This window comes from Trichoderma ghanense (assembly GCF_004382785.1).
Source record: "Trichoderma ghanense strain CCMA-1212 chromosome Unknown scaffold_2, whole genome shotgun sequence".
In the NCBI taxonomy this organism is placed as follows: Eukaryota; Fungi; Ascomycota; class Sordariomycetes; order Hypocreales; family Hypocreaceae; genus Trichoderma; species Trichoderma ghanense.
The window spans coordinates 1,437,929-1,464,403 of NW_027395665.1; the positions used below are offsets into that span (position 1 = coordinate 1,437,929).

At 53.3% G+C, this 26,475-nt stretch overlaps 11 protein-coding genes across 11 annotated transcripts; 6 read left to right on the forward strand and 5 right to left on the reverse strand.

Moving 5' to 3' along the window:
* Nucleotides 1-613: 613 nt before the first annotated feature.
* On the reverse strand, nt 614-3,395 carry CCMA1212_002854 (Eukaryotic peptide chain release factor subunit 1; the record flags this gene model as incomplete). Its single annotated transcript, XM_073700223.1, has 7 exons — nt 614-792; nt 899-2,033; nt 2,100-2,149; nt 2,221-2,305; nt 2,461-2,521; nt 2,579-2,675; nt 3,137-3,395. Coding segments are annotated over 7 exons (1,866 nt in total), but the record flags the coding sequence as incomplete, so codon positions are not given.
* On the forward strand, nt 3,120-3,689 carry CCMA1212_002855 (uncharacterized protein; the record flags this gene model as incomplete). The annotated part of the gene is made up of 2 exons (XM_073700224.1): nt 3,120-3,434; nt 3,513-3,689. 2 exons carry the CDS (start codon nt 3,120-3,122, stop codon nt 3,687-3,689), a joined length of 492 nt encoding a protein of 163 aa, XP_073561664.1.
* A 385-nt stretch (nt 3,690-4,074) lies between these two features.
* Nucleotides 4,075-6,254, reverse strand: CCMA1212_002856 (uncharacterized protein; the record flags this gene model as incomplete). The annotated part of the gene is made up of 5 exons (XM_073700225.1): nt 4,075-4,950; nt 5,010-5,381; nt 5,480-5,609; nt 5,697-5,866; nt 6,015-6,254. 5 exons carry the CDS (start codon nt 6,252-6,254, stop codon nt 4,075-4,077), a joined length of 1,788 nt encoding a protein of 595 aa, XP_073561667.1.
* A 1,540-nt stretch (nt 6,255-7,794) lies between these two features.
* Nucleotides 7,795-8,870, forward strand: CCMA1212_002857 (60S ribosomal protein L2; the record flags this gene model as incomplete). Its single annotated transcript, XM_073700226.1, has 4 exons — nt 7,795-7,860; nt 7,956-8,063; nt 8,177-8,560; nt 8,647-8,870. Exons 1-4 carry the CDS (start codon nt 7,812-7,814, stop codon nt 8,868-8,870), a joined length of 765 nt encoding a protein of 254 aa, XP_073561666.1. The 5' UTR covers nt 7,795-7,811.
* A 1,359-nt stretch (nt 8,871-10,229) lies between these two features.
* Nucleotides 10,230-11,682, forward strand: CCMA1212_002858 (Adenosine kinase; the record flags this gene model as incomplete). The annotated part of the gene is made up of 4 exons (XM_073700227.1): nt 10,230-10,281; nt 10,401-10,859; nt 11,024-11,519; nt 11,643-11,682. 4 exons carry the CDS (start codon nt 10,230-10,232, stop codon nt 11,680-11,682), a joined length of 1,047 nt encoding a protein of 348 aa, XP_073561673.1.
* Nucleotides 11,683-12,382: 700 nt separating this feature from the next.
* CCMA1212_002859 (Protein SMG7) lies at nt 12,383-15,320 on the reverse strand (the record flags this gene model as incomplete). The annotated part of the gene is made up of 4 exons (XM_073700228.1): nt 12,383-14,025; nt 14,079-14,950; nt 15,020-15,133; nt 15,283-15,320. The coding sequence occupies 4 exons, from the start codon at nt 15,318-15,320 to the stop codon at nt 12,383-12,385; spliced, it is 2,667 nt and encodes an 888-aa protein (XP_073561672.1).
* A 1,451-nt stretch (nt 15,321-16,771) lies between these two features.
* On the forward strand, nt 16,772-17,617 carry CCMA1212_002860 (Zinc finger protein 511; the record flags this gene model as incomplete). Its single annotated transcript, XM_073700229.1, has 2 exons — nt 16,772-17,125; nt 17,192-17,617. The coding sequence occupies 2 exons, from the start codon at nt 16,772-16,774 to the stop codon at nt 17,615-17,617; spliced, it is 780 nt and encodes a 259-aa protein (XP_073561238.1).
* A 257-nt stretch (nt 17,618-17,874) lies between these two features.
* On the reverse strand, nt 17,875-18,380 carry CCMA1212_002861 (Pre-mRNA-splicing factor BUD31; the record flags this gene model as incomplete). The annotated part of the gene is made up of 2 exons (XM_073700230.1): nt 18,092-18,380; nt 17,875-18,018 (listed from the first exon to the last, which is right to left on the reverse strand). The coding sequence occupies exons 1-2, from the start codon at nt 18,302-18,304 to the stop codon at nt 17,875-17,877; spliced, it is 357 nt and encodes a 118-aa protein (XP_073561239.1). The 5' UTR covers nt 18,305-18,380.
* Nucleotides 18,381-18,754: 374 nt separating this feature from the next.
* Nucleotides 18,755-19,461, forward strand: CCMA1212_002862 (uncharacterized protein; the record flags this gene model as incomplete). The annotated part of the gene is made up of 5 exons (XM_073700231.1): nt 18,755-18,797; nt 18,851-18,912; nt 19,039-19,185; nt 19,279-19,386; nt 19,450-19,461. The coding sequence occupies 5 exons, from the start codon at nt 18,755-18,757 to the stop codon at nt 19,459-19,461; spliced, it is 372 nt and encodes a 123-aa protein (XP_073561240.1).
* Nucleotides 19,462-19,673: 212 nt separating this feature from the next.
* Nucleotides 19,674-20,346, reverse strand: CCMA1212_002863 (DNA-directed RNA polymerases I and III subunit RPAC2; the record flags this gene model as incomplete). Its single annotated transcript, XM_073700232.1, has 4 exons — nt 20,145-20,346; nt 19,988-20,079; nt 19,858-19,934; nt 19,674-19,798 (listed from the first exon to the last, which is right to left on the reverse strand). The coding sequence occupies exons 1-4, from the start codon at nt 20,310-20,312 to the stop codon at nt 19,674-19,676; spliced, it is 462 nt and encodes a 153-aa protein (XP_073561241.1). The 5' UTR covers nt 20,313-20,346.
* Nucleotides 20,347-21,315: 969 nt separating this feature from the next.
* CCMA1212_002864 (uncharacterized protein) lies at nt 21,316-22,863 on the forward strand (the record flags this gene model as incomplete). Its single annotated transcript, XM_073700233.1, has 2 exons — nt 21,316-22,418; nt 22,535-22,863. Exons 1-2 carry the CDS (start codon nt 21,416-21,418, stop codon nt 22,861-22,863), a joined length of 1,332 nt encoding a protein of 443 aa, XP_073561242.1. The 5' UTR covers nt 21,316-21,415.
* Between the last annotated feature and the right edge of the window lie 3,612 nt (nt 22,864-26,475).

Sequence of the window (26,475 nt, forward strand, 5' to 3'; positions counted from 1 at the left end):
CGATAACACCGCCTTGGGGTACCCTGATGACGTAGGTTTCACAGGTCCTCGTTGCTTCTGCCTGCAACCAACACAAACAATGGCAACACGGCCCAAGCCGGTTTGAGAACCATTCAACGATTGAAATTGAGAATGAATGACCTGGAGCAACGAGGACAATCCCCTCGACGGCTGTGCGTTGGGAGCATTCTATTGCTTCCCACTTGGGTTCATGAAACACACAAACTACTAGGTAGCAACCACGTGGCGGCTGCCGCATCCTTGGACATGGTTTGGTCTGGTCTTCTATGGCAAAGGAGCGTCATATTCTATTCCTTGTCTCTCGTCCAGCAAACTAGGTAGCTTTATGGCAATTGAAACTCGTCTGTGGGCAAAAAAACGGCATGTCAACTTTTTCTCTACACCAAGGCCACGCGTTCACCTCTTGTATTTGACGGTAAGGACACGTAAGCACGAATCTTCCTCTTGTCTGAAAGGTGCCTCCAAGCATCTACCCCATTCCATCACGCCGGTCCCAGCTATGCAGACTCTGGCGAGGGCTCGAGTTAGCTTCAGAACACCAAAGGAATTGAGCGCATCAGCATGCTTACCCTCTTTCCCTTGTTGATGCAACTCAAGTGGCCGTCATATTTGCGCGAAGCGGGCTTGGTCGCGTCGCCTGGTGGGCCTGATGAGAAGGCACTCGACCAGGACCTCGCATCAAGCGCCTTTGAGCGAGTGACATCGGCGCGGCATCTCCTGACCCCGAGGGGTCGCGAGGCCCGTCGCTGTCGTCGTGCGCGGACGGGTGGGCTTGAGTAGGTCCCTCGTTCTCCACGAGGGAATCGGTTGGTCAATCTGTCCCCTTCTTGTTAGCTTTAAGACTCAAACAAAGCAGTGGCGCCTCAAGTTTCCTTACCGTCGTAGTAGTCATCATCGTCATCCTCGAGATCTGCCAACTGCTCAAAGTTGACCTTGTAGCGCAAGATACCGCCAATACCACCGAATCCCTTGACAAACTGGTTGCCTTCGGTGGATCGGTCAGACACGAATTCAAGGGCGGTACCGAAGTCCTTGTAGTGCTCAGCAATCCACTCAAGGAACGACTCCTGGGAAACAATATCCATCTCTTGACCAGTAGCCTTGTCCAGGAACTTCTCTCGGCTGCTCTGCTCCTGCTGCTTGGTGGTGTGCAGAATAACCTCGTTGCCCTCGCTGTCCTTGAGAATCCAGCGAGTGATTTCGAGGTTCTCAAAGATGATGAGAGTCTCGACAGCACCAAGCTCCAGAGCCTTCAGAGTGTCGTCGATACCATAGCAGACCTTGCCGGTATCCTGGCTAATCTCCTCAAAGTACTTGCCAATCAGCTTCTTCTCCTGGATGAACTTGACGTTGCCGAGGGTTTCGGAAGACAGCTCGATGGCCTGGTTGAATCCGTTTTCGCCACCGTAGGAGACGTCAACGACCTTGATGACCTTGACGGCCAAACGGTTGTCGAACATGTCGGAGGCGTTGAGATCGTTCTTGAAATCGGCGGAACCAGCGAGAATGAGACCGGCAACGTTGACTTTGTCGGCGGTGATGAAGTTCTGCACAGCCAACTCGGCGACCTTGCGGACGTAGTTGTGTCGCTTTTCCTCACGCAGACGGGCGAAACGCAGAGCGGACTGACCACCACGTCCGTGCTTCTTGGGGAGATCGACGGAGAACTTGTGGACGATTTCACGGGTGTTTCCGCTGAGGGTGCCGAACAGCGCACCGTTACCGTCCATGATGATGAAGCCGAACTTCTGGTCGGACTCGAGCAGCTCAGCCAGAGCTTCGGTGTGGAACTTGTTGTCGCAGAGGTAGAGCGAGGTGTTGATGGGCTTGAACGGCTCAAAGTCGATGTTGACCTTGCGCTCTTTTCCTTCCGAGGTCAAGATTTCACCACAGTACACGACGAGGCCGTTCGGGGGGACCTTGTTGTACAGCTTGAGACGCTGCTGGGTCGACGTGATGGCGGACAAGACGGACTGTCGGTTGACACGAGACTTGATGTTGGAGGCAGTACCCTGCGGGGCGGTCAGTAATCCCTTGATTCAACGGTCCCGAATCCATCAATGAGGGTTATTTCGTACGTATTCTTCAGCCAACATCTTGGCAACACGAGAAATCTGATCCTTGGGAGCTACGTGGCGGTTAGCATCATCGATCGGGTGCTCGCAGGGGGTCGGTATCGAGGGCGTGTCTATAACGTACGGATGATGAGGGAAATCATGGAGGTGCCATTGCCTCGGGCGGCCTCGAGCCGCTTGATCAGCTTCTTGATCTTCCAGATCTCGATCTGTTTCCGGCATTGTCAGGTACTGCTGCTGTATAACTCTGCAAGTCGCGATGCCAACGCGGGGCAGTATAGGCAAAAGGAGGGGCACCATCAGGGGTCGGATATTTTTTTTCTGGTGTACGCCTCAATTTTTTTTTTTTTTTCCCTAGACTTACGTTCTTCTCCGCCTCACCGGCCTGAGGGTCGCTCATGATGAAGGAGATTGAGAGAGAAACCCTTTATAGAAAAAGAAAACAAAAAAAAAAACAGAAATAAAGAAGGAAAGTATCCCACCGCTGGACGGGTCCTTGATCGAGAGCGCCGGCGCGTGCGAGCGTGACACTGAGTCGAAGGAGGGCAGCGAGTGTTTGTTGGAGGAGAGTCGGAGTTGCTGCAAGGCTTTTGGTGGTGGTAGCACCTTGTTTTTACCCTACTCCGGAAAACCCCCCCAAACTTGAAGTGGCGGGCGCTGCTAAATTGGACCGCCGCCGTCCAAAGGCATATTTTCGCCTAAACGTTGAGGTGGCTCAAGGGCGAACATTATGTAAGCGCTCGACGTCACCAGCTGTTTTGACTCGCCGCTTCCATGTCATTATCCGGTCCTTCACCGCCCGGCAAAACGCATTGGAGTTGAACGCTCCCGGGGACGAGATACTGAGGGCGACTCGATTCACGGCGGTACTATCCCTGCAGCACCCCGGCAGCAACATTCTGAGAATCGAAGCAGAACCGCGCACTGGTTCCTAAGAGGCGGTAAAGCCAGCTGAAACCCAGAAGGAATTGCCCGTCTTCGCAGAGCTTCTGACGCACAATCGCCCCCNCCCCCCTTCCAACCATGTCCTCCCTCCCCACCGAGCTCGGCAGCACCATCCAGGCCGGCCACATCAGAAGACACCCCGACCCGCGACAGGACGTTGCGCCGTCCACCGCCGCAGACAGGCGCCATCTGGTCGACCTCCACAGCGCTCGGCGCAGCGACGTCGACGTCTCCGAAGATGACGACGACATCCCGTACAGCGTCCTGCGGCCCCCCAAGAAGCACTACCACCTGCCTCCCCTGCCGGACCTGCGCTTCGAGCAGAGCTATCTCCACAGCATCGCCTCGGCAGATACCTGGTGGAAGGTATTGCTCATTACCGTTAGGGACCAGGTTGGTCTACCTCCTCTCGGACAAGGGCTCCAAATGACTCAGAGAGGCTGATAATGCTGACGCGGGTGATCACAACAGGTATTGATGCCCTTGGCGCAGGGCGTCTTGCTGAACTTGGCATTGGTTGGGTGGCATCATTGGAACAAGAATGCCAGAGTGCACGGCGGCTCAATAGGTGCTCGCTTGAGGAGGTGGTGGTATGGTGTGAACAACTGGAAACTGCCCAACAATCCCAACGTCAAGAGACGTAGGTAGACAAGCATGGCAGTAGCTTGACAGCAACACAGAAACTTTGTTCATTAGCATGTATTATTATCGTCTCGTCGACTATGCGAATACGCAGTCCTTTTTTGGTCTATCATCATATGGGTGAGAGCATGTTTCGCCTCGACTCCACCCTCATTTTCCACACCTGAAAAGAATAACAACATCCGTGACCGCGTCTGAGATGGCATCGAAAGCCCTCTCCGAGCTTTTGTAAGAGAGACGTATTCTTCCTGATTTTCATGTCCCCTTGTCTAGATCCCTAACATTCAACTGATGGTACACTTAAAAAGAAATTGTATCGGACCGTCCGCCGCTTGATTGAACCATAACTCCCAAGATGAAACAGAAAGTGGTTGGGCCGAGCCATCAAGTCTTATTCCTGGCTGGTGATCTTGACAGCCTCAGGTACCAGTTGTGCCGGTTGCTTTTCAGGGCTCCCTCTAAATGCCAAAGAAGTCGCTGGCGCGACAGAGGGCACAGTCGACTGGTCTCCAGCTTGTTGGTCGGTAGGCTGTGGCGTGGTTGGCCTTTCAGAAGTCTTCACGCTAGGCGGAGATACAGTCGCCGCCGTGTCAAAGGGTTGCTGCTTGGGTGTAGGTGTATCCGGCGGGCCGGTTGGTGCATCCTTCAAGTTCTCTTCTTTACTGGCGGGAAGTAAATTCGCCGCTTGTTCACTCGGCGTGAGGACTCCCTTCAGTTTGGGCGGAGTCACCGAGAGCTTCACGACCAGTGTCTGAGGCGCCACCTCCAAGTCGTCCTCGTCCATGGCTTCATCCTTGAATTCGTCTTCGTCCTCCGACTCTTCTGGAATTTGAGCCTCGACATCCCCTTCATCGTCCCCAAACTCTGCCTCGCTTTCCTCGTCGTCTGTGTTCGCGGAGCCGTTCGCTCCAGCATTCGCCGCTGCTGCTCTGCGCGGCCGGCCAGTAGGGTTCTCTGCAGCAGCCTCGCCAGTCTCTCCTTGGGTATCATTTGGAAGGTCCTCCCCTGTGGTCACGTTGAGCCGGGGAGGAGCTCGAACAGTGCGACCGCTTGATGTAGTGACGGGCCCCGTCTCCGCTGGCGTGGTGGTTCCAGTGTTGCGAGCTGAGCGCCTATAGCCAGTGGAATCCGAAAACATGTCTTCGTCGTCGGAGTACGTGTACTTCATCCGCTTGCCGCGAGTACGGCCTTCGTATAATGAGAATCCAGGCTCCGGGCGCTTGAACTGTTCCTTGCGCATCTGCCGATATTCTCGTCGCTTTCGTTTCTACGCTTTTGTCAGCTCATATTGCAAAGAGGCGCATGCGTCTGATAGGCAAGGGCTACCTCTTCTCCTGCTTCGAATCGCGGGATGGCCTGGAGAATTTTATGGCTGAGCTTCTTGGCCTTGGGGCCTCCGTCCTTGGTCTCAAGCTTCTCAGCCAGCGCCTTGAGCTCGTCAATGCTCCCGGCAACGCTCCACCAAGTGCGGTTGGTGCCCGCAGGATTGCTCTCGCGATACACACGGAAAGCGGTATCATCTTGTCCCTCGACCAAAAAGTACCGGCGCTTGTCTCCATCGGATCCCCATGGTTGAACTGCACGCGGTTGATTGATGTCGTCCTCGTGGCGGTTCTGTTTGTACGACTGGTTGATTAAGCCCTTGAGGGTTTCCGACGAAGACATGGCCCAGAGAACGAGGTGGCGCAAAAGATTCAGCTATTCGAGTGACATGTCAGCCGTTTGTGATTTCGTGTGATTTTCTCTTATTAGAAAAAAAAAAGAAGAAGAGAGTCGCCGATCAAGAGCATACGCACCCTTTCGGTAGGGTTCAAAGAGGCAAAGGTTGCGCCACCAGCCAGTGGGTTCTTGTCCTCCCATGAACGGGGCCATTGGTTCTTGTGAGATGCGACGGCGTCCTCCAACGCCCTGCCGTAGTGACCTGGTCTGAAGGGAAAAAACAAGAGAGAAAGGAGACACGATTAGCCCAAGCGCACGCGATGCTGGGATGGGATGAAAGGGGCAAATCATTACTTGACATCCTGCTTCCGGTTTAGGAGGAGTCCGAGGACGGCGCATAGGAAATGTTCGACTCGATCGCCGGGGATGGGCTCGACAACGTCTCGTTCCAATTCCTGCGGTCCGAAGTGGGCGAGCGACTTGGGGAATGCGTCGCTGAAGCGGCTTCGAAACATCACCAGAAACTGCAGTAAGCCTGTTAGTTGAGCCTTATGACGTCTGCACGCGAAATTTCGCGTCGCTCGACACTGTGAACGCGCCCCGTCGCCACGCACAAGCGGCGTGCATTGAACGTCGAGGAACAACGGGATTGGCGAGACAGGAAAAACGCACGGCAATATCGGGGTTGTCGGCCAGGACATATTCGTGAGGTGGTGAGGGCGATCGCTTGCGCGGCGGCGGCGAGGGCTCCTTTGGCGGCTGCTCTGATAGCTTGGAGAAGAACTTTAGGATCCCCGACTTGGCTCCGGTCGGCGCGTCGTCGCTCAGGTCGTCCAGCTCGGCATCGGAGGGGACGGGCGACAGGGACGAGAGAGACGAGAGATCGGAGGAATCGTCGTCTGCGGCAGCCATGGCGCTGAGGCTCGGGTCGTTGCGATGGCGGTGCTGTGTGGATGAAGGAGGGAGGTGGAAGAGGCCCGTCGTTTGCTCAGAGACAATGTGGATGCACTAAGGTAGCAGCTACAGATCACCTCTGATAGGCCACGGGCGATTATCAAGTGGTAGTCGCCAGTCACCGAACCAAACAATTGCAGTCTCGACGGCGGTGCTACAGACAAGAGGCAGCTCTCGGCTCAATATCCATTCTTAAAGGTCTAGCTATGTTCATCTGTCTTTGACGCCCAGGCCGTATTTCGGCATAATCATTGCCCGCGCATGCCACAGATTCCCGTCTCGTGTCGATTCCTCGCAGACTGACGGCCACGGCCAAAGTAGGCAGAGCTCAGCAGGCAGAGCTTGGGCCAGCCGGGGAGAGCCTGTCCAATCTCAGACCATTGCCCATCTCATAAAATCCAGCCAAAGACGATTATGCGCCGAACCCCATGGCTCAGGGTCCCGTCATTTGCATCCATCTTGGTTTTACGAGTCTCCCCGCACCCTTGGAAGACGCTGCACCACGTGTGTCAAGGCCGAATTAGAGCAAGGCCGCTGAACAGACGCTTTCCGGTGAAGTTGCCAGGAGAGCGCACCCATCAAGGAAAAGAGTACTTCCTGAGCAACGGTCGAAAACTGACGTGCAGCGTTGGATTCGCCCTTCGATATAGCATACGTAGATGCATGATAGTGAGAGCATAACAGGAGAGCAAGTCAATATAAGTCCAAGTTAGCATGAGAACAGACTTCGCGCATTGGATGCACACAGTGACGAATGCTTAGCAACATGATGGTTCCGCGGTAGTTTCCGCGCAGGGCGACGCGCGCCTCATGGGTTCAGAGACGCTCCATCTCACGGCACGTCAATTGAGAGGTCTTTGCTCATGGATGAAGTACGGAGCAGAAAATGTGGGGGTTTTGATGCCCCTGTCCTTCAGAAGCCGTCGACAAAATAAGCGAGACGCGAAGGAGATGGTTGTGAGATATCCAGGTACAGTATCTGTACTCGTTGGCAAAGAACCTCAAGGATATATCTGTAAGTCCTGTTGTACTGTATGACCTGGAGTTGGAATGTTGCAAACGGGAGTCCCTCTAGGAAAAGGACAGGATGAGATGTGGTTCAATAAACTTCAGAGATGCTGAGTACAAAAGCTTGAGCTTCTCTCTCCAGCCACTGAGGCACAAGGTAGGTATGAATTCTGTACTTTGCCGTGTCGTTTTGAATGCCTTGCATGTCATTTGTCGTCCCGCTTATTTTGTCGGCCGCTTGAGAGCCTTGGAGAATGTCGTGACCCACCCAGATTGTCCAGCGCTGGCCAATGCGCGGCCCGGAAAAGTTCAGTCACGTGGTCAGGGTTCCTCTTGTGTGGCAGAGGGTCCCGCACACAAAAAATTATCGAAAGCCGGCCCAAGCGAGCGCCTCTTTGTCAAAACACCAAGCGGCCGGACTCAGGTAAAGCCTCCCAAACTTCTCGCGCTGCCGGCGGCCCAGCACTGACATCAACTCCCTTCCTCGCAGCTACCCCGAGATTCACAATGGGTCGTGTTATTCGCAACCAGAGAAAGGGCCGTGGCTCCATCTTCAGTGAGTAGCCGGCTCCCGAGAAGCAGTCATTCGACATGGAATCAAAAGTTTTGCGTCTCGAGAGACTCGAGATCTCTAACCATGTGTCACAACAGCGGCCAACACGCGCCTGAACAAGGCCCCGGCCAAGTTCCGCACCCTCGATTACGCCGAGCGCCATGGCTACGTCCGCGGTATCGTGAAGGACATCATCCACGACCCTGGTCAGTCCACTTCCCGAACGAAAGAAAGCTGGAGGAACCGACGAGAGAGAGATTGGGAATCCATGGGTCGAAGGTGTAGCTAACGAGGGAATTGCTTGTTTGCGTGCGTATAGGTCGTGGTGCTCCTCTCGCCAAGGTCCAGTTCCGCCACCCCTACAAGTACAAGCAGGTCACCGAGACCTTCATCGCCAACGAGGGCATGTACACCGGCCAGTTCATCTACGCCGGCAAGCGCGCTGCTCTGACCGTCGGCAACGTCCTGCCCGTCGGTGAGATGCCCGAGGGTACCGTTGTCTCCAACGTCGAGGAGAAGATTGGCGACCGTGGCACTCTGGGCCGCAACTCTGGTGGCTACATCACCATTGTCGGCCACAACCCCGACGAGGGCAAGACCCGTATCAAGCTGCCCTCTGGCGCCAAGAAGGTCGTCCACTCCCGATCCCGAGGAATGATCGGCATCGTTGCCGGTGGTGGCCGAACTGACAAGCCTCTGTTGAGTATGTGAACCCCGGAATTTTTCTTGTTTGGAGGAGATGGAAAGAAGAAGAATGGGGGAAAATCGGATTGCTAACGAATCGCACAGAGGCTTCTCGTGCCAAGCACAAGTTCGCTGTCAAGCGCAACTGCTGGCCCAAGACTCGTGGTGTTGCCATGAACCCCGTGGACCACCCTCACGGTGGTGGTAACCACCAGCACATTGGTAAGGCCTCTACCATCTCACGGTATGCCGTGCAGGGACAGAAGGCCGGTCTTATTGCCGCCAGAAGGACGGGTCTGCTCCGTGGTACTCAGAAGACGAAGGAGTAAGGTGGCTAAAATTCATGGTCTCATTGGGATGGTGTTACAGTGGCTTTCTTACTATGGATGGTGCCGGTCAGGAATGGAACTTGGCATGGCTCCTCTGGCAAGTACTATTATGACATTTCGTTGCAAATAAAAGAACAAAAGACGAGCCAATTTCCCTTGCACTCTCTGGACGTGACCGAGCCGGCGGTGATGGTTATATATACACCAAGCTAGATATCCATGTAATAACACTGATTAATGTGCATGCGTTTTCAACTTTGAGCATGGCATGTTTATATCCAAGTACTGTCAATATCGGTAGGCTCAAGTTCTTGATTTCACCCTCGTTCCGGATTTGGTCTATCGGCGACTTTTCGAGCTCGGGGCTTAGCCAGCTGCAGGTGCTCCGTACATGTTACATGTGCAATCCGGCCCCAAGTCAACACACCGACGTGCAGTCTTTCTCTGCCATCCGCCATCGCCTACCCAGGACGTCTCAGAACCTCATTCATTGCTGTTCGAGCCAATCAAGAAGGGACAATGCATGAAGATTTACAAGGTACGTTGTCAATTGCACGAAACCGAGTATCCCATCGCATACTATCAGCCTACAGGCACACAGCTAACCTAAACAAAAAGCCACACAACTCCGGCCGCCGGCAAACAATCGGACACAAATTACCTGCCCGCCAGGGAATAGCAGGGGAAGAGGAGAGATAATAAGTCCGGGGCCGCATGGACGATTTCCAAATCCCTCTTCCTGCAAAGGCTGACATTCTTACGTGCATTCAGCAGCGTAACCCGGAAGGAGTGTGCATGCACGTATAAGAGGGGATTGGGATCTAATCCTTGTGGGGATCGGACTTGTAGAACGAACTTGAAGATACCATCGAGCTGTTGACGGGAGCATCTGTACGAGTATAAAGACACATCAACAGCTCGTCTCTGCAAAGCCCACACGCACATCAAGCCACTATGTAACAGCCAGCTCCCAGCATTGTAGCTCACATATATCCTCGAGACTTCTATCTACTATCTACCTTGATGTCTGCAACACCCTTCGGAGCACATTGGAACCTGCACGCTGGGCCGCAGTTCATCTCATCCAACCAAAACCCCCCACCAATTTGAGGTACCTGGTACAACAAGCTCCTCCGAAACACAAAGAGGCCCCGGCGCAGGGGGAAAAAAAACGACATCCCGCTAAATTATTACTTGCGACGAAGCCCCTCCAGAAAGAGCCCAGTCTTCCACTTCCACTCTTCCTCCTCCTCTCAATTCCCTCTCCTCTCCTCCATAACCTCCGAGTCATTCGTGTCTCATTCGAATTGAACGAATCCAAGTAAACCAAGACCCCGTCGAACCATCCCATCAATCACAATGGCTCCCACCAAGGAATACGCCCTCATCTGCCTGGAGAACCCCCTCCTCGGTATTGCCCCCTCCCCCAAAAAGGAAGACGGACAAGCATACTCTGTCCCCTCGTCATCTCCCCATGTCCTTTCCTCTCAGGTGTCCACGAAGCAGTACCACTAACAGTATAACAAACAGACATCCAAGCCGTCGGCGACCAGGCCCTCCTCGACAAATACTCCCTCAAGGCAAACGACGCCGTCCTCGCCGAATCCCACCAGCTCGGCATCTACGAGGACCTCCTCAACAACTACGACGCAAAGCTCATCGCCGGCGGCGCCGCCCAGAACACTGCCCGCGGCGCCCAGTACCTCCTGCCCGCTAACAGCGTCGTCTACTTTGGCGGCGTCGGCGACGACAAGTACGCCGCCATCCTGCGTGACGCCGTCAAGGCCGCCGGTCTCCGCGTCGAGTACCGCGTCGACGACAAGCAGCCCACCGGCCGCTGCGGCGTCGTCATCACCGGACACAACCGCAGCCTCTGCACCGACCTGGGCGCCGCCAACCACTATGACCTGGACCACCTGAAGAAGCCCGAGATCTGGTCCCTCGTCGAGAATGCCGAGGTCTTCTACGTCGGAGGCTACCACTTCACCGGTAAGTAACCCGCAGCATCAGCTTACGTCGAGAAGCACGAAGCGCATTTGCAAAGCAATCTCTCAATTACATCTACCTACTATGGCTGTCCCATCACATCATGTCATAAGGGGAGAGGGGCCAATCCGCAAAGGAAAAGCTGACTGACCCGAACTGAATCGCAGTCTGCCCTCCCGCCATCATGGAGCTCGCCAAGGAGGCCGCCGAGAAGAACAAGGTCTTCGTCGTCTCTCTCTCCGCGCCCTTCATCCCCCAGTTCTTCAAGGACGTCGTCGACGCCAGCGCCCCCTACTGGGACTACATCATCGGCAACGAGGCCGAGGCCGCCGCCTACGCCGAGGCTCACAACCTTCCTTCCAAGGAGCCCAAGGACGTCGTCAAGGTCCTGGCCAACCTGCCCAAGATCAACACCCAGCGCAAGCGTGTTGCCATCATCACCCAGGGCACCGAGCCCACCTTGGTCGCCGTCCAGGGCGAGGACGAGGTCAAGGTCTTCCCTGTCCACCCCTTGGACCCTGCCCTCATCAACGACACCAACGGCGCCGGTGATGCCTTTGCCGGTGGCCTGGTCGCCGGTATCGTCCAGGGCGACTCTCTGGAGACATCCATCGACAAGGGCCAGTGGCTGGCCAAGCTGAGCATCCAGGAGCTTGGTCCTTCGTAAGTTTTTCTTTTTTCTTTTTTTCTCTTTGTCTCTTCATTGTTGTCTCATCATGAATCATCCTCTCTCAGCAGCCGCTTCATCCGTGTCAAGCCCACCCAAGCTAACGTATCTTTTCTCAGATACCCCTTCCCCAAGCAGACATACTCGGCCTCCTCTTAAGGTGCCAGAGATAGCACATTGCTCTTGTCTTCCATGTCCCCGGTTGGCACGGAAAGGAAATTGGCGTTGAGGGAATAAAACGGGAGGAAAAAAAAGGGTTTCAACAACGGCGTTTTGCATCAATACCTAGGGTAGAGAGCCCAGAAGCAGTGGCTCGCTTTGCATAGCGATTCGGTATCCTCCACGATACGCAATCATTCTTTGCGGTTTTCATGCCTCATGATTTTCGAAAATCAGTTTATGATGAATGATAGACCAAATTTGCCTGTCATGAACTTCGGTTTCTTTCTGGAGTGAGAATGAAGGCGACTCCGTCGACCGACCCCCTCTTAAGTCGATTCTTCTCATCTTATCTCATCACTCAAACCATTTCTTCTTCCAGTTGAGCGAAACAGCTGAATTAAAAGAGTATTCCATCAGAGGCGGGAAAAAAAAGTGAAAATAACAACATTGCCGCTTCCGGATTGGTGCTGCAAAGTCCATTGCGCTGCCGAACTAAGCATCTCGAATTTCGAATCGTATCCTCGGTATCAGGCTGCGGCAACTTTGTAAAAGACCGCTGTTCATTCTTCGTAAATGCAAGGCTTCAACAACACGCCTTGCTTGACGTCGCGTCGCGTCGCCCTCCGTCAGACAAAGACACCACCTCAGCCAAGAGGCTTGTTCACTTTCCTGTAGAAGATCATTGTGAACCCTTCATCTACCTGGAATCATGATATGCCGATCGCATGACGGCCTTGTTGTAATCTGACGTCGTCTGGTCGATTTGAAAAACATCATTGTATGCCCGGCCCTCAAGAACTAGACGGCTTCGGAGAATGGCCAAGGCATCCACGGGAGGCTGTGCGTTATACTGCAAGCCGCTTGGCGGAGTGCCCCGGTAGAGGCTGCTTGGGTGTGAGAACGCAGAGTTGCCTGATGAGACCGGCATTGCACCCAAGTTCTGCAACTCGTGCACGGCCAACCCGGGCGGCAGTGAGCCCGGGTTCTGCGACCAGCGACTGAAGGATGAGGTCCGCGGAGTGCTCGCGCTCCCATTCAAGGCCTGCAGTAGCTGCTCTTGATGAAGGGATCGAGCAGCTGTGCCTGCAGGGCTGCCGACGCCATTGACCACGCTCCGCGAAATGCGTTCCCACACATCGCGGCCTGGCGTAGAAAAGGGGTCATCAAGGGGTGCGCTTTCTGCTGCAGACGCATTGGGAGAGGGCGTTGCGTGATAGTGATTGTTTGGCGTGTCTCGGCTCACAGGCAGCGGGGAATCCCGAGTGGCATGCGGATTGGGGGTGCCAAACCAAGACCATGGAAGAGACTCGTATCTGGGTGATGCGATGGACGAGGTAGGGCTCGGCTGGGGCTTCAATGAGCCAGCCGCGTCGTTTGCGGATGGTGTTTGCTTCGGTGAGCGATCGAGTTCCATTGCCGTCGGGGGTCGCAAGAAGGGCACCACCATGTCGAGCACCGTTTCGGTAGCTCGGTCCATCACTTCAGAGTCCTCATAGATGTCGTCAGAAGTATTCAGCAGGCGCCGGCTTGCCTCCCGCTGTTTTTCTTCAGAGTACGGCGCCGCAACCGCCGTTGCTCCATCGTAGGTGTTTAGCGCGGGCTGGGTCGTCTCTCTCTCATCTGCAGCCGGCAGGACGCCAACCGACGGAGTGGTATTTGCGATATCCTGTGCCTCGCTGACTTGAACCTGTGGCTGCTCGGCAGCGGGCCGGTACTCAAAAACCAAAAGAGTCCCCTCTTCTTGAGAATCTTTATAGATCAAGGGGAAAGAGGCTTGGTTAGCCAAGAAATACGCGCAACGGATGATGTCGAGGATTCTTCCGGTTCTTTCAATCAACGGGGAGGGGCAACCCTCGAGAGCCTGAGAGGAAGGCTTGCGGGCACCGTCGTCGCCGCAGTAGGCTCGACAGTATTCAGGAAGATGGTTTTCGTCAAGTGGTTGGAAACCATAGATCAAGATGTCCTCCGGAAGCAAGTAGGGGCAAGACTTTGAGTTGTCAAGGTTGTAGAACTCGGCGCAGAGCAAGCTCAAGACCTTGCCCAGATTCTGAATCATTCCGGGAATCGCCGCCCCAAACGCATCTGCCAGGGCCGAGATCTCGTCACGGCGGGCCACGAGCCACATGCTATACACGCGCAAGACGGGGAGAAGGGCTTCGACGACAGGGGTCGTCTGTTCTCGGGCAGCCTCGGTGGCATCCGGCTCCTGATCAAGGCCCTTGGCGCTGGAAACAGCCTCGCGAAGCTCGGCTTCAAGGACTTTGCACAATGTGGAAAGAAAAATCGCATTGAAGCGGACCGTGAAGTGATAGAAACGCATGGAGGTCTCCGCCTGCTTCTCTGTTCACCGTCTGTCAGTAAACTCTTGCTCCTAGAAAGGTGCTATCACGTACCAGTGGACTGAGCTGTGGCTATATTGTGCGCCAGCATGTTGACCATTGCCATCTTGAGGAGGATGCCGAGAGAAGCGGGATTTCGACAAGCCATTTCCAGCCGGTGCATCACTTCGCCTTCCAACTCGGCCTGCTGATGGAAAACTTCTCCTCTGTAGAAGTAGGCATGCAGCTTCACAAACCACATGGTGAAATGGGCTTCCGGAACCGAGGGATTGTGTCGAGCCCTAGATCCATTGGGGGCCAGCACCGTCTTGAACTCGGTTTCCAAGTTGAGCTGGGCGTTGGGGTGGGGAGTTTGCACGGCCAGGGCTCGGTAAAAGTTGTAGACAACGTCAAGATGGTTCCCCTGCTCGAGATGAATGATGCCCGTTTGGTGAAAAGCGAAGCCGGATTGGGGCTGGATGTGGTGAGCCAAGCCGTAGTATACCAAGGCCCCTTCATAGTCGGAGCTCTTGTGTCGTGCCTGGATCCGGTAGCGAGTCAGGTCCCCCAGGTGAATAAGATTCAGATGGCAAGAGTGCAAGACCTTGCGCTGCAGCTCATCCGATACCGGGCTCACATTGGCTTTGGCACCCATTTGGTCGAGCTCCATTCCTTGCGCGACCCGTTTGAGCTCGGGAATATCGTAGTACGCGCACATGCGCTGGAGATAGCCCTTGTAGAAGTTGGCGGCGATGCGCAGGAAGTTGTGGTACATCTTTTCGACCTTGCGCTTCTCGACCGCGTGGGAGGACTGCTTGAGGCGGCCCAGAATGCGCCGATACTCGGTGTTGACCGAGGTGTGCATGGACCATAGATGCTCCTCGGCGTTCTGAGAGAGGGCGTACTCGAGATCGTGGAAGATGGTGGATACGCAGGCAAGACGGAACCTGCAAAGAGAGCGGGCGCGTTAGCCGATACCAATCCCAATCCCAAGCCTCAAGAGTCGGTCCGCCTACTTGTCCAAATTGCTGTCTATTGCTTCGAACTTGGAAATATCGACGCCGGAAACATTGCCGGGCGTGAGCTTCCCAATGTCTCTTACGAGGAGCTTGCGTAGCTTCTGGGCGTTACTATTGCGACAGCGTCAGTACCATTTTCCGGCCAAAGGAGCTCTCCTCAGAAGATGCGCCGCAGTCAAGTCAGAGGCAACAGAGGCAGGACGCCACCATTCCTCTCGAAGGCTTGCGCAGCCATCGCGGAAGGCGTAGAGGGCACCTACCGCCAAGAAATGGCCGCTGGAGGGGCGGAAGAGGCCATGTCGCGGACGGGCTCGCTGTGCCCCGGATTTCGGCGGATGGTGGTGAATTGCGGTTGTCCGACGGCGGTACGACGGTCGTCGGGGTCTAGTATAAGGCAAGGTAGATCTCTTCAGCTACGCAGCCGTCTCATGCTCTCGGGAATCCAGATCGCAAAGGTCCAGACAGTCCATAACTCGAGGCCGCGTCGGATCGGGAGAGCTGGTACCGGACTCGGCTGGCGGAAATCGGGCAAGCAGCTGGGAGAGAAAACATTGGTGAAGGTGGGCTCGAGAGGCCAAGAAGGCGAACACAATGACAATGGGCTTTTCGTCTGCTGACCAGCTCCGGCGAGGTCGGGTCGTGAGAGGGGCGCTTTTTGCGACGAAAGGGTCCGGGATGTGATTTTTTTTTTTTTTTTTTTGGAATGAGAGAATGGCGATAACAAAGTGAGCGGCTTGTGAACTGAACCCCTCAAGGTTAGTCAAGTACAGCTGCAGTGGACGCGCTGGGCTTTCTTCGGCTGCTCCCTCTTATTATTGTTGGGCGAGGAACAAAAACCATGCCAGGACAACAAGGTGCTTGCAAGGGCGAGAAAACGCCAGAAGTGAGCGAACTGCTCTTACTTATACAAAGAAAGATTGAGTTGTGTTGGATTAGAAAACAGAAGAGCAATGACAGCGGTAGCAGTAGCCAATGGGTGCTTTGTTGGTTGGTGTTTACGGTTCTGTGATGGCGTGTTCAAGCCCTCTTCGGTGCGGAGCTCGTCACCACCACTGTGTGAGGTATGTTCGCATAATCAGGTATTATGCTGTGGCTGTTCACGAGCCTTGAAGGTTAATTTGCACGAACCGGCGCTTCTGAAGAACATTGATCTAGGCAGATTCAGTGTGCTTGAGAATGTAAATCCAACAGCCTTACAAACTGCCCATGTATTGTCGGGGCAATGACCTCACTTGCAAGGATCAATGAATCACAGCCCAAACTCGAGTGCTACAGATTGGATCTGCGCATGCACCTACAGTACAGAGGTACTACTCAAGTACTGGAATCAAGCCCCAAAGTATCAGAGCTTCCAGTACCTGGAGACGCGAGGCGGGGCAGAACCCCGGCCGATATCCCTCCAGGCCTTATTCCACCATCTCAACCGTCGATTCGGGCGTCATTCTAAAGTGCATCGTCCGAATTCCATCTTATTCTCAACTCACGACACCTCAGTATCACCCCCGGAACCAGCGCCACGAATCGGATTCACCTTCAGCGAGCTTTTGTTCTGCTTATTCTATGTTACTTTGATCTGTAGCCCTTAAGTCTGCTTTCTTCCTCGACCTTGAACCTCCCGTCTGCCTGTATCTGCATCTATCCGCATCCCCTCCCCCCTCACCGTCACGCCCTCATCACGAAAAACCGCTGGTCCGCATCAAAAGTAATACACATCTTGCCCCACAAAGACTCACCGTGCATTTACAAAAGATGAAGCGCTCACGAGAGCCGGAGGAGCATCTAGAACTCGATCCTCAAGCCGAGGACTCTCATCATCTCGCAACCGCTGACGCTGACCGTCACCCGGTCTCGAAAATCGCCGGCCTCGACTCAGACGTCGAAGACGACGACGGCGAAATCGTAATGAGATGCTCACTGCCCCCTCACAAGGAAGCGCTGGGGTTCCGGTATTACGGCGACTACGAGGCTCACTATCACATGTTCCACACAAACAGATGTATCGAGTGCCGCAAGAACTTCCCCACAGACCACCTTCTCGGTATACACATCGAAGAATGCCATGATCCCTTGGCAAAGGTTGCCAGGGAGAAGGGCGAGCACACGGTAAGCAAGTTGCTTCATTCTCTCTGACTATTGCCGTGGGTATAGAGTTGCTCTAACATGTTTCAGTATTCTTGCTTTGTTGAGGGGTGCGAGCGCAAGTGCATGACTCCGCAGAAGAGGCGGCTTCATCTGATCGACAAGCACATGTACCCCAAGAACTTCTTCTTTGCCGTCACGAAGGAAGGCATTGACGGCAAGCGCTCGCTCCTCATCGAGAATGGCCATCGGCGCAGGTCTTCAGCTGGCTCCCAAGCGCAGGCCAAGGAGCTTCGTCGTCGTGCGAACACGCTAGAAAAGGGGGCGCCCAACTCCGACAACAAGTCCCAGGCCCCTCTGTCTTCAACCACAACACAGGCGGATAAAAGCAAAGCAAAGCCGGAGAAATCAGTCGACACTGACATGGCAGATCTGACAGGGGCCATGTCGGCTCTACAGTTTGTCCCTACGAGCATCCGCTTTGGTCGGGGCCGGCCAGGATTTTCGAAGAGGTGAGGCGGAGAGTGAATCACATTGGAGTTCAACTGGAGATTGCGGGAAAATGATCAGCATGCTATTAGAAAGAGTATTGTTCAGCTAAGATTCAGGATATCTACCTCTTCGTTCCCAACAACAAGCCATAGTTATACCTTTTCCCTCTCTCTTCCCCTCCGTGCTTGGAGTAACTTGATCGCATTCCTGATCCACAACGCCCTAACGCCTGTTCAATGTTTGCTGAAAGTCTTTTGAATCCAAATCGTCATCGTCTCTTCTTAGTCGCTGGATGCACAACCTCTGCAGCCGCAACTAACGCACTGCATATCGCCGTCCTCTTTCAGCTGAGCTCTCGGAACTCGGCAGATACACGTGCTGTTGAAGTTTGTTTCTTTCGTCTGTACGCAGCGCAAGCAGCAAAGCTATTCAAACTGTTAGCACGATGCCATACACACATGAAAATGGTACCGGTGACGCAAAGGGGCAGCAACATACCTTCTCGTAGCCCTGCTTCTTCCACTTCGCAATGAGCATCGCATCGGCATACCCATTCTTCAGCAGCCACTCGTACAGCTGCTTGCTGATGGCCTCCTTCTCGTAGTAGAGATCGTATACGTAGCGACTCCGCTGATGCGCAATCTGGAAGATCTCCCACTGCGCCATGTGCTTCGGGCCGGGTGGCGGGGGCTTGTTCTGCGCGTCCTTCATCTTGTTCGCAAAGACCAGGAGGTCATCTTCGATGTCGCTGAAGCCCTCTGGCGGGGGCTTTCGTTTTGAGGAATGCCTGATGGCCGGCATTTTGTATGAAAATAGGGAGAAAAGGGAGTGAAGGGAGTACGAGGGGAAGAATGGCAGCAGAGAGAGTTGGTTTTGTTCAAGATCTGACTGAATTCGAGATTTCCAATCACTCGTGACGGTAGGTAGGAATAAGCTTGGGCGAGGTTCCAGAAGCGCGTCGACAAGGCTGAGCTAAGCCACAGCCGAGGGGCAAATGCTCAAGTACCTCCGTACCGATGTGGCGCATCCCAAGAAGTCCAATGGCACCTCGTCACGTGAAGCATCCAGACTTGCAGGTGGGCATGGCTTCAATTGGGGGGACCAGCTTCAACGTCACGGCATCGCATTTCCCTGCGCCGACAAAGCAAACCACCGCCCGCCATGGCCGTTACGCCGACCCAATTCGCCAAGAAGACGGCGCAGTGTGAGTCTTGCATCTGGTCTCCAAACGTCTGGCAAAGCTAACGTGTCGAACAGCGACCAGCTGGTCGGATGCGAAGCGTCGAGTCCTTTCTTCCTACCGCGAATGGATCCGAGCTGTACGTCCCACGATCTACCCCCACGAGGCCATATATCAGTTGCGATATGGATTTCCGAACAGTGCCTGTTGAAAACTCGGGCGTGCTATACGTTGGGGAACGAAATCTGATGGAGCGAAAACGCAGGCGCCGGAGATCCAGACCATGTACAATGTCCCTCTACCCGTCTCTGCCCTGCGGACGCGGATCCGACAGGAGTTTGAGCGACACCGATTCACGAACCAGCTGCCCGTCGTCGACGTCCTTCTCTTCAAGTCCCACGCAGAATACCAGGTACGAAACGGCCGCCTCGGAAGAGAACCCGTGCTTCCTGCTTGTACGGGGTAGAAAGAAGGACGACATGCTAATCGCGGGGTTTCAATACAGGAGACTATGAACTTCTGGAAGCAGCAGACGCACATCATGTCTTATTTCAGCGACAACTTTAGAGGAGACAAGAGACTTCCGTCCAACTTCATGTCTGGCTTCTTAGAGGTGAGCTTGCAAAGCAGCATGGGCACAGGCCGACATATGGAGGGCTAACGAATCTTCTAATAGGGCCGAAATTAGAAAGGACAAATGCAAGAAAAATATCAGTTTTGTAAATATATCTCTGTGTAAAAGAATCTTTTTTTTGTGCCAGACCCTGCCAAACGCCATGAAATCGTACAATGCCCCCATATACAAGTGACCGTCCTATGCATGTGATATACCCATTTTTTTTCTCTTGCATAGCAGCCCAGTTTTCCATCCATTACCGCTTCTCCCCGTCATTGCCTTAATCATCGGTCAATGCCCTGCTCTGAGTTGAACTGCTGCCTCTTTGTCCAAAACTCCTCGGCGACCACGTCGCACACGTCCTGGAGGTCGCTCAGGCCCTTCTTAAGGGCATTGACGGCCGTACCGTCTGCAGGCAGGAGTGTTAGCACTAACACGGACTCATCATTCATCAAAGGCTAGTCTTACCGTATGTCTGTATTCTAATGTTCATCTTGGGCTCAGAGGGATGAGGAATTGAGTAGGCGCAAAACTCGACATCAGGGCTGAACGAGCATTAGTCTCGACCTTCCACAAGGCCCACGGATCGCAAACGTACTTTTTCATGATGACATATCTCAGGGCATTCCCCAGCGTGTGGCCTTCGTCAGTAAACTCAAACGATGCCGCCGTGTCCGTTGAACCAGGGAGCTGTCACATCTCCGTTAGCGCATCAAGAATTCCTCTGCTCTCATGGTGAGAAATTCCGGCCTTACGATTCGCACTCGCTGAGGCTCGATCTCCTCCTCTTCTTCCTCCTCGGCCTCGGCATCCTCCCTCATTTCCGCATCCTGGTTGGTTTCGTCCTGAGCAGACGTCGGGACATCGTGCATATCGGCGTCCGCAGACGGGACGTCCTCCTGCGCTCTTGTTCGTCCAGGCATCTTTTCCCTTTCGGCGGTGACAAGAGTTCTGACCCTGTTTGCCAATAAATTTGGCAGTAAATAGCCTCGTTGCTTTGTGAAGAATGAGGATAAGCAAATGAGATGGATTAGTCTTCACGGTTTCTGATTTTCCCGTCGTTTGGCTCTTCTCTCAAAACAGAAATTTGGCGGCTCATGAAATTTTGATGAAAGACGCAGCGCCGAGAAGTGGGGCGCTTTTTTTCCGCCTGCCGGATTACGGAAGCGACGCGGAATCGGGTGGCGCATATGAGGCGCCACATCCGCAAGCTTGGGATGGTATGTCAAGTTCTTGGTGTCAAGCCGCGTTTGTTTCTTCGACTCCCGACGCCGACGTCAAAGTCAACCTTGATGGCCGGGACCCTCAAGTTGAACGTCTTTCAGAGTGGCCCAACTGGTTCTTCCCCGTCTTCTCGTCACAACGCGCCTCAAATCCTCCTGTCGAGTACATCTGCAGAGGGTCCGCGATGTAGGCATGCTGAACATGCTCGCGGCATCAAGCGACATCGGGCCGTATCAAAGCCTCTCCCAACACTAAGCCAGTAGGCCATGATTCGCCCTTGAACAACAAATGTATACGCAATATGTGGTTAATGCAGACGAGTTTCAGCTTAAGCCCTATTTTTCAAGCCTTTTCCAGGTTGAACAGGGGAAGACGCCACCGAAACTCTAGACATACCTTGAGCAAAAATTATCTCGCGATACCGTAGATGGAAATCCTGTGAGAAGACTGATAGCGGCGTAGGAGCTATCTTCGCTTCCTCTTGAGACTTCGGCTGTACACGGACTCGACCATACCTAGGTAGTGAACTCAAGGTGGCTGACATGGATAACACGCCACCACGTACAAGAAAGTTTCTGCTGGCAACATGGACACATACACGTACAGACTCACTCGCATACATACCTACCTAAGGTACTCATCAAGATACCTTATATATACCTAGTCATAACCTCGCTTCTTCTCAACATTCTGCCGCCACTCATCACTTCTGCCCTTCTTTTATCCATCTCTTGAGATACATTCAACTACTCCGATCGTGATATCTACACACCAGTCCGATCCACTCTCTCAGTAGCCTGTCATGGAGCTGAGCTACCATCAAGTGTCAGTGGTCAGATGCTTCGATCGTCCTTTCGACGACATCACAAGAGAAGAGAAGCTCTGGTATCTCCGCACCCGCCTGGAAGCAGATCATCGCGGTCACCAGTTTTGGATGTGTGCCTGGCGTACCTACGACCCTCCGATTGACGAACCTCTGCCTCGCATACCGAGCTATCAATTCCAAGATATCTGCAACAAGTCAGTCCCCCTCTATATCCTCAGGGGTCATTGGCGGCTTGCGGGTATACTCAACAACTACATCTATCGTCGATGGTTCAAGCCTTATCGAAGCGAGATCGAGTACGGTCGTTTCATTACCAAAGTCATCGCTCTCAGAGACACAGACACTCCGTCGCCGGCCATATTGCAGAGCATCATGTCCCTGAACAGAGCTGTCTGCGCAGAGATCAATGAGCGTCGAACAGAATACGATAGAGAGATTGCCGCGGGAACCGCAGGAAATAACACCGTTGTTGACCACCAGCATTACGTCCTTCAACCACTCTTCCAAGCCCTCCTTCTCGTCCTCAACCCCGCAGATTGGAATGGCGAAGATTCGAGCTCAATAGGCCGGATCTCCGTCATCCTTGTGCGTACTGGCGTCGAAGATGGGCTTAGTGAGCCAATCACGTTCGAACCCATTGACGACAAGATTGATGGCTACATCGGAGGAAACGCCGTCAAAACCACAGTAGAGACAGCCATTGGTTTTGTAATGGACCTGGAAGCCCGTGAAACGAGGGCATTTGGCCTTCAACCTGACCCGGTTGCCTCATGGGATCCAGATGCTTCCTTCTACGAATGGCGAGAGATAATGCCGTATGATCAGTTGATCGGGCCTAGCTCTCGGTTTGTGGATGACGAGCGATATCCAGAGTGGTCAGGAGCTGGTTATCGGATGGACACTGAAGAGAGCGTCGAAATTGAACAGCGAGAGCTCCGGCACTATGCTTATTCGCAGGGCCAGGACACTAGTTTGATCCGTCAGTAGCTATAGAACACGGCTCTTGCGTACCTCAATATAGGTCTGTTAATTGGCTTCGCCTTGTTCCTAGATGTACTCGAAAGCACAGCTAGACGATGCTGACAAGGTTACTAGTCACCTATCGCGGCACCTCAACCAACAGAGATTCAGACGCGCAGACTTATATAGGTGTCCATCTATTAAGAGGGGGCCGGCAGGGGATTCTGCCTGTACCTTCGGGCGATGCCGTATCGCCGCCTGGGTCTCAGTTAACTGCAGCCTGTGCCGTCACCACCAGTATTCCCCTGGCAAGAGTCCATACCGGTCTCTGCTTATGGGTTTCCTTAAATGACTTTCGACACCCCAGATGGCGTGGAGATGGTAGTTTTCATGGCTGTGTCCTGCCACGAGACAATGTACTCGGATGTACATGCCCCTACCGGCGCAGGTATTTTGTTCCCTGAGTCAAGAAGACGTTGTCCTATGGCCTGAACGACGGGGCCTTTGTTGACATGCCCAAGGTCTCAGCGTTGACAACACAAGGGGACAAGCTGCGACTGTGGATTGTATCATGACTTTGTGATTCGGTCAGTCCCTTCAGTCGTCCTACCAACGGACTCACCGTGGCTGTGTGGCCAAGCATGAAGGATGAAGTCTGTTAGTAGCCCTAGCTATAGTATTATGTGTCATTCATATGATGAGCTGCTGATTGGGCCATCAAATTGGAACCAGCCAAGTATCTTCTCTACTTTGTCAGGTATCCTTGAGATAATCTGTATCTCAATGAAGCGTCATACTCTTTGAGACCAAGGAAAGGGGCAATAGGAGGGATTCATCAGCAGGTCCTGATACTGCAAGCATGCAATTATACACTTCGGGATCATCCACATGAATCCCCAGGACTCTCGTTCATATACGTTAATAAGTGGAGCAAGGCATGTGCCATTCTAGAGACATGAAATGCATGCCACAGATCAAATCTCCTGCGTCTACCTAACGCTCTGCTTATCGGACCATCCCCAAGTTGACCGTCTACTACAGAGTATGGAGGATATCGACCGTTATCTTATGAGACGTATGCAAAACTTCAATTCAGCAAGCTCACGGCGAGACGCTCTGAGCAAAGGGATCGACCAGAAAGAGTTCGTTATTGAGTTTGATACCAGTGGCACTCGGGGCTGCAGATGAGATGGCTTCAGGTCGGTACATGTAGCTTGTCAATCAAGGAGAAGCGACGGTTCTTCTTCACGTTCCTTCCACAAACAAAAATGCAGAGGCGCCGATGAAGTCACCAACTTTACAGCAGAAGCAGAGGAGTCTCACTTCAAAGGTATAATCAAGAGGCCCATTGGCCAGAACCAGTTCGTCTCCCTGTCGTTTGCACGCCAAACTGGCCACGGTTGAATCTCTCAAAGGATAAGAGCGACTCTTGCTTCACGAGGAGGTCGATACTGAGTCTGAAGGTTACGGCATCTGTTTGCTTAGGTATTTGTGTTATACGCCGCGCCCAGTACTGGAGGCTGTGAAGCCTGGAGCGCGTCGCCCTGCGAGATGTAATGGTCACGTCTTAGCTGAGTAGATACTGCTGCCATTATGACCACCAGTCGCAAGTAACCAGGTGGGCAATAAACAAACTCATGAACGAGCGTCGAAAGGTTGGCACCCTTGGGACGCTCAAGGGCGTTCAGCCCCTTCCATTTGATCCATGGGAGACGTCACATCGGTATGTCATGGAAGTACATGTACTTGGAGCACAGTCAATGTTTTCGACAGAACTCCTGTCTGACAAAAAGTGCTTCAGTAAAATTTCCATGTCCAAGTTTGTACTGATCTTTCGTGATGTATTTTGAGCAGCTTCCATCTGTTGAGTTCTGATGCTCGTGAAGTAGCTCGCGGCTGGCATCATTATTATGTGTTGTCGAATCTAGACGTCAACGAGATATATAGACATGATCCAATAGCCCTCTGAAATTTGAAATAGGTCTCTTATATACAGAGCAGTTGTCTCTATTGGGAGGCTCCGAAAGAGAACCCGTTTCGTGGGTAGATGTTATATCCTGCACTTCGGTCTCGCCATCCGCAGAGGTATATAATGTGCAATTTTGAAGCAAACGAAGGACTAGGCCCGGGTAGCTCAATTGGCCAGAGCGTGCGGCTTTTAACCGCAAGGCTGGGGGTTCGAGCCCCCCCTCGGGCGCGTTTTCTTTTTGCTGCATGGGAAATGTAGATGGCTTCTTCTTTTTTTTTTTCCCTTTTATCGTTGCGGCTCATGATATAGAATCTGGATGTTCGTATATCATCCGCGCGGTAGAAGACGAAGAAGAATGCCGTCTCTCATTTTTCTTTCACAGGGATCTATCGCTTCGTTACACGATCCACCTACGTATGCGAGCTTAATCTTCGTCGATTGCTCCGCAAGGATCCCAGCCTCAAATCTCGGGCAGCCGTGTTGCTTGGCTGGACAGCCAAATGTCAGATCCCACATGCGCATCATCATCCTTTTCTCACAATCTCACACACAAGTACTACTCCGAGGTTGCGTGATGATGTGATGATACGACGGAGTTCGTAGTGGTATAGTCACACATTCTAGTGTGCCTCGTAATATGCGCAGATTTCAAGCTACCTACCTACACAAAGGATCCGGCCAGATGCATGTATCATCTCGTATCAAGGCCGTCTCAACCGCGCGGTGTGAATTGTCGTACGGCACAGAGAGACTCGAACAATTTCTCTCGCATGCAGCGTGCAGTTACACACGAAACGCCGCTTCGCTGGGGGATGGGGCTCCAACACAGGAATACGGACAGCTTGAGTGTTACAGGCCATAGAAAAAGGACGTCGTCGAATCGAGACGGTCACAGATTCAGAGGAAGCAAAGAAGAAACCCCCCACCGAGATGCATCACATGCCATTCATATCTGTCGCACACAGAAACCCCGAGCCTCTCTCTCTCTCGGCAGCTGGTGAGAGAGAGAGGAGATCCCTGGACGCGGTCAAATCAGCTCGCGGCAGGCTGCTGTCACGAGCAATTTCGTGTTAACGCGGGTGAAGAGATCATTGGATCATGGGCAGCACTTGTGAGAAAGATCAAATGCCTGCTTATTCAGTAGTGATAGAGGACACGCAAGTCGTGCACGGATGGCAAGAGAGCGAAACAGGGATCTGATGACGATGATGATGGAGAGAGGAGAGACGGAGTGTTCGTCAGGCTGTTGTTGCGTATCATTCTCCTTGTATCGTTCACGAAGCTCCGTTCGGCCAAACAAACCACGATGAAACCAAACGGCAGCAGGCTGATGAACCTCCAAAGGTTCCTCTTTCCGAATCGCAAAGGTCCGAGCCCGATCCCCTCAAGAATCGCTGCATCGTCTTACTGCTGCACTCTCTCGGACTCGCAGCAAATCGCAGCAATTGGGCTGAAACGGAGCTAACAGTCGAGTCTCCAAAGCAAAGCGGCGACGTCCAGCGAATTGAAGTCGAGCGGTTCAAACCGACAGGGGGGGGGCTGGAGAAGCCTAAGGATCCCCCCCCCTGCAGCCTTGCCAGAGCAGCAAAGGGAAAAAAACGAGTTAGTGTCCCACTCGACCTGAGACGTCGTCGTCTCAGGTGAAGCAGCGATTTTAGGACCTTGTAGCGGAGACGGGCGTGTCTTCGTGTTTGTACCTTGTCCTTACTTGTATCGAGAGTCAACTCCAGACTCTTTTCGTGGTGTTTCTCTCAAAGGCCTCGTCATGAGAGTCCATTTGCGGTGGCAAAAACACTCCTGAGAAAAGCAACGACGAGTGCGTTTGAAAAAAGGAGGCGCGCAGCATCCCGCCCTGGATGATCTGATCTGCGAAAACTGTTTGTCAGACACCTAAAGTAAAGGGGAAAATCAAAGAAAGCTGCCAAAGGAGCGACGCTTTTTGCCTCCTACTGTACTGTACGTAGTATCATAAAGTCGTCTGATGTGAGCGGTAGCTGACATGGATGTCGGCCTGGGCATGTCCTGCTGGGGGGGGTCCGCGAATAGGGCTGCGACAAGTTTTGGTGCCATGTATATGTGTATGTACGTTTGTGCCTCGTTGCAGTTA